Raw genomic sequence first — 5,318 nt, 5'->3', positions numbered from 1 at the left:
TGGCAGGAGCCCAAAAACACATCGGAGGAGATTTTGGGTGCAGATGAGCTCCAGCCATGGAGAAAAATCCCAGGGCTGGGTTGTCCTTCATCCACCACTTTCTGTCCCCCAACCCAAAGCTGTTGTCATGGTCCTCTCCACCAGGACATGGAAGCCACTCCTGCACAACCAGGGAGCTTCAGCTTGTAGCAGGATGTCTCTCCATTCCATCCCACCACAGTGCTGAGATCCTTGAACATCCACCAAAAGCAAAGGACCACCTTGGGCACCCTCCTCACCACGTTGAGACCACCAGGCCTGGATGCTGCCAAGGTCCTTGGCTGGCTGGAGCCCTGAGGAAGATGCTGCCTGCTCGAGGGGAGGAAGTCAGGATGGATTTGGGTGCAGGAGGGATGCTCCTCTCTGGAGATCTGAAGCAAATGACCATGATTGTTACACACAGAAAACCTGTGAGAAATGCAGCAAAACATCCCTATATATATAGGATATATATAGGATATATATATATATAAAATGTATATATTATATATACACAAACACTGTATAGACACCTGGAGTGTACTCAGGGTGAAGAACATCTCAGCTATGTAGCCTGTGCTGGGCTACAAACCTTCCCCTTTTTTGTCCCTGATTTAATTGTCCTTTAATTGTCCAAACTGTGACACTGGGATATGTTATATTTGTAAATATATTTACATATATCTAGTGGGTGTGCGGACGTGTCCACACCCATCTACTCATCACCAGGCTGAGAGAGTTGGGGTGTTCAGCCTTTGGAGGAGAGAAGGCCCCAGAGAGACCTGAGAGCAGCTTCCAGTGCCTGAAGGGGCTCCAGGAAAGCTGGGGAGGGGCTTGGGACAAGGGCAGGGAGGGATGGGAGCAGGGGGAAGGGTTTCCAGCTGGCAGAGGGAGCTGGAGCTGAGATGGGAGGGAGAAATTCTGTGCTGTGAGGGTGGGGAGAGCCTGGCCCAGGTTGCCCAGGGAAGCTGTGGCTGCCCCATCCCTGGGGGTGTTGAAGGGCAGGTTGGATGGGGCTTGGAGCAGCCTGGGCTGCTGGGAGGTGTCCCTGCCCATGCAGGGGGTGGGACTAGATGATCTTGAAGGTCCCTTCCAACTCAAACCAGTTTGTGGTTCAATGATCTGGAAAAGGGCAGGAGGTTTATTCCATACATCCTGTATGTTAGAGAAGCCCCTCAGAGCTTCACGTCCATTCCTTGCCGTGTTAGAAATCCCTCCCTGCTGGGAGGAAGCAGGATCCCACTGGAGAGGCTGCAGGGAGCCAGTTTCAGCCCTGCCCCAGCATGGGGATGGTGGAGATGCCAAGCCAATGGTGGGACGTGCAGTGACATGGCCAAGGGCACCGAGTAGCTCAGTGACGTGGGTTTCCTGACTCCCAGTGTTGTGTCCTGTTGTGTTGGGTCTGATTTTCCTGGATCCTGGTTAGGAGGTGACATCAGGATGCTGAGGATTCTAGAATGGGGCAGACTTGGAGTGCTGGGCCAAATAGAGAGCTGGACCCAGATGGTGCTGAAGGTCCCCAGACAGATGAAAACACAGCTGGCTCATGACTAACCCAGCTCATGGTCATTGCTTGGGTGGGAAATCCAACGTGGGCATCCCAGTTGCACTGATGAACCCGTTCCCAGTTCTCAGTCTGGCCAGGGATGCTCTCCCACCATTTTGCAGCATCAGTGCGACCAGTGGGCCAATGTCTCTTACTGGGCTGGCCCCATTCTGTGGACTGGGGGAGAGGGATGTCCCAATATTACCCCCCAAAAAATGTCCATGGCACTTATCTTGAGCTGGAGAAATGCATGGTCTCATGTTCCCCAGACAGGTAGGAGCAGAGCCAAGTCCTCCCCAGCCTTTGCATGGCCCCATCAGGGAACCTTCAAATGAGGAGGGGGAGAAATCGCCCTCCAGCAGCTCCCCCTGAGCCAGGACCATGTTCTCCATGATCCCACTCTCTTCTCCATGGTCTCACCAGTGGTTTTTATGGCATCAGTGGCTTGGCCACCGAGCAAAGGTGGTGCTAAGCAGCCCAAACTGAGCACCCGGGTCAGAGAGAGGACACCAGATCTGTGCCACGTGGGGTGAAAAGTGCTGGAAGCTCTGGAGATGCCGTCCTTCTGTCCTCCAGCACATCCCCAGCTGAAGCCATCTCTGCTCTGAGGAGCTGGAAGTCGAAATGGCTCCCTGTCCTGTCCTGGTGGCTGCCAGGTGGCCCTCATCCTCACCTAGGAGCCGTAGGTGACGCACTGGTCCTGCCTCCACTTGGAGCTCACCTTGTCGAGGAGGTACCGGGTGCTCTCGCGAAACTTGCGTTGGGTGAAGTAGAAGAGGATGGGGTCGAGGACACTGTTCATGCTGGCAAAGGGCCTGGTGCACTTGTAGGCAATGGCAAAGGCCTGGAGAGCTGGGCAGGGCAGGCTGGGCGAGGAACGGACGATCAGGTAGATGGTCTTGGTGAGGTGGAAGGGGAAGAAGCTGATGGAGAAGACGATGACCACGATGACGATCATTCGCACGGCTTTGTCCTTCCTCTTGTGCACCACCAGCCCGATCACCTTGTCCTTCTGGCACAGGATCCGGGCCATCCGGCAGTAGCAGGCCAGGATGGCCACGAAGGGCAGCAGGAAACCCGTGACCGTGAGGGTGATGCCATAAGGGAAGTAGGCAGAGGAACGGTCCGGGGGGCTCAGGTCGTAGCAAACCGTGCGGTTCCTCTGGGTGCCGGTGGAGGCGAAGGTGAAGGTGGGCAGGCACTGGGCAATGACAATGAACCAGACTGCAGCACACACCAGCCACGTCAGCTTCTTCCCCTTCTTCTTGTGCCACGAGGCCAAGGGGTGGCAGATGCCCAGGTACCTCTGGACGCTGATGCAGGTGAGGAAGAGGATGCTCCCGTGGAGGTTGGTGTAGAACTGGAAGCGGACGAATTTGCAGGTGAAGTCCCCAAACGGCCAGTAATCCTTCTGGGTGTAGTTGTAGATGAGAAGTGGGAGGGAACAGACGTAGAGCAGGTCAGCCATGGCCAGGTTCAGCATGTAGATCGTGGTGCGGCTCAGGGCCTTGCGAGCCACCCAGATCTGCCCAATGACCACGGCGTTCAAGGGCAACCCCACCACGAACACCACCGAGTAGACCAGGGGCAGCAGGACCTGCTTGAACTCCTCGTGGAAAGTGCATGAGTTCCTCCCGACCCCTGTAGGGTCTGTCAGGTTGGCCACAGGGGTGGTGGTGTCCTCCATGGATGTCATTTCCTCTGGTCTGGCCCCTCAGCAGTGCCTGCAAATGACAAAAGGGGATGGTTGGTCACTTGGCCACTGGGTGTCACTTGCACCCTAGGAACATGAGCAAGGACCAGTGTGTGCAGCCCCATAGCCCCGTCCCTCTGGGTCAGGGCAACCTCTGGTATCTGTACAGGTTGGGGGATGGAGGGATAGAGAGAAGTCGTGAGGAGAAGGACTAGGGGGTCTTGGTGGATGAAAAGCTGGACATGAGCCCCCAGTCTGCTCTGGCAGCCCAGAACCCACCCGTGTCCTGGGCTGTGTCACCAGCAGCGTGAGCAGCAGGGCCAGGGAGGGGATTGTCCCCTCTGCTCTGCTCTGCTGAGACCCCCCTGCAGGGCTGGGAACAGCTCTGGGGTCCCCAGCACAGGAAGGACACGGAGCTGTTGGAGAGAGGCCAGAGGAGGCCCTGGAGATGCTGGGAGGGCTGGAGCAGCTCTGGAGCCAGGCTGGGAGAGTTGGGGTGTTCAGCCTGGAGAAGAGAAGGCTCCAGGGAGACCTGAGAGCAGCTTCCAGTGCCTGAAGGGGCTCCAGGAAAGCTGGGGAGGGGCTTGGGACAAGGGCAGGGAGGGATGGGAGCAGGGGGAAGGGTTTCCAGCTGGCAGAGGGAGCTGGAGCTGAGATGGGAGGGAGAAATTCTGGGCTGTGAGGGTGGGGAGAGCCTGGCCCAGGTTGGCCAGAGAAGCTGTGGCTGCCCCATCCCTGGGGGTGTTGAAGGGCAGGTTGGATGGGGCTTGGAGCAGCCTGGGCTGCTGGGAGGTGTCCCTGCCCATGCAGGGGGGTAAGACTAGATGTTCTTTAAGGTCCCTTCTAACCCAAACTGTGTGGTTATTCTCCAATCTCTAAACTATGAGGATGGCTTTAAGGATCCATCAGGATGGTGAAGGTGGAGGGAGAAGCTCTGCTCCCGGTGGTGGCACAGGGAACAGTGTGATCACCACCATCACCACCGTTTCAGCTCCCCTGTCCCTGGTGCCTGCAGAGAAGTTGGTGCAAGGCCAAACTGCTTCACCCTGGTGTGGAAGAGAAATTTGCAGGCTCATTTGTACTAAGCTGCCAGCGTGGCCTCCTCCTCCTCCTCCTCTGCAGGGGGTGCCAAAACCCTACAGCTGGTCAGCAGGGCAGGCTGTGTCCCCTGAGCTCCTGGAGGTGCCACCACCTGTGCCCAGCCCAGCTCCACTTCCATGCAGGAGCTGGGATGGGTGCCACTTTGCTCCTGGAGCATTTGGGTTTCTCTGGGCTAAGAGGTTCCATCCCCGTGGCTGCTCTGAGCTGGAGGAGAGGTCACCTGCTTCTCTTAGAGGACTAGCAGAAAGGACACGGTCCCATAACACGGAGAGACCCCCTGAGCTCAGCCAGATCACTGGGCTGGATCCCTCACCCATCCCACCCGTGGGTGCTACAAGCTCCTGGGTGGCAGCAGCTTCTTCTTCCTCCTGCTGCTTCCTCCAGCCCCCCTGCAGCCCAGGCTGGTGGCACGGGGCTGCTACGTGCCTCACATCCTGCTGGCAGCTCTGATGTGATGGGGACAAGCTTGCCTGGGAGTGGGGTGGCTGATGGGGTTGCTGGATGGGGAAGGGAAACTGAGGCAGGGATGGGGGTTGAATGTTCGCACCCCAGCCAGGTGCGTGGGATGGAGGGGAGCAGAGGGAGGACATGGGAGTCCAGGGGCCACCCTATGAGTTCCTACCAGCCTGGTGGGCCCTATTTTGGGTCTTTGGGGCCCAGCCCAGCCATGGGGTCAGGCTTGGGGGGGGAGTGGTGGGGACACACACACACAAGGCTCTGCCATTTGGGGGGATGCTCCAGGGTTACACATCAGTCTCCCCTTGTCCTTCCTCCCCCCCTTCCCTTCCTTCTGCACCCCACTGAACTCCCTGCACCCCACTGACCTCCCCTGCACCCCACTGAACTCCCCTGCACCCCACTGACATCCCCTGCACCCCACTGAGATCCCTGCACCCCACTGAACTCCCCTGCACCCCACTGACCTCCCTGCACCCCACTGACATCCCTGCACCCCACTGA

At 57.9% G+C, this 5,318-nt stretch overlaps 2 protein-coding genes across 2 annotated transcripts in view; both read right to left on the bottom strand.

Moving 5' to 3' along the window:
* ARHGEF17 (Rho guanine nucleotide exchange factor (GEF) 17) overlaps positions 1-1,976 on the bottom strand; it is a 47,917-nt gene extending 45,941 nt beyond the window's left edge. Inside the window, exon 1 of the mRNA XM_010007199.1 lies at positions 1,965-1,976. Within this exon, the coding sequence (XP_010005501.1) occupies positions 1,965-1,976 (12 nt within the window). The remainder of the gene's footprint in view (positions 1-1,964) is intronic.
* Positions 1,977-2,237: 261 nt separating this feature from the next.
* On the bottom strand, positions 2,238-3,251 carry P2RY6 (pyrimidinergic receptor P2Y, G-protein coupled, 6). The gene has a single exon (XM_010007198.1). The coding sequence runs from the start codon at positions 3,249-3,251 to the stop codon at positions 2,238-2,240; it is 1,014 nt and encodes a 337-aa protein (XP_010005500.1).
* Between the last annotated feature and the right edge of the window lie 2,067 nt (positions 3,252-5,318).

The sequence above is a fragment of the Chaetura pelagica genome, unplaced genomic scaffold (assembly GCF_000747805.2).
Source record: "Chaetura pelagica isolate M959 unplaced genomic scaffold, ChaPel_1.0 scaffold430, whole genome shotgun sequence".
Lineage (NCBI taxonomy): Eukaryota > Metazoa > Chordata > Aves > Apodiformes > Apodidae > Chaetura > Chaetura pelagica.
The sequence above is the reverse complement of the archived record's forward strand: the minus strand, read 5'-3'. Positions and strand labels throughout refer to the sequence as shown.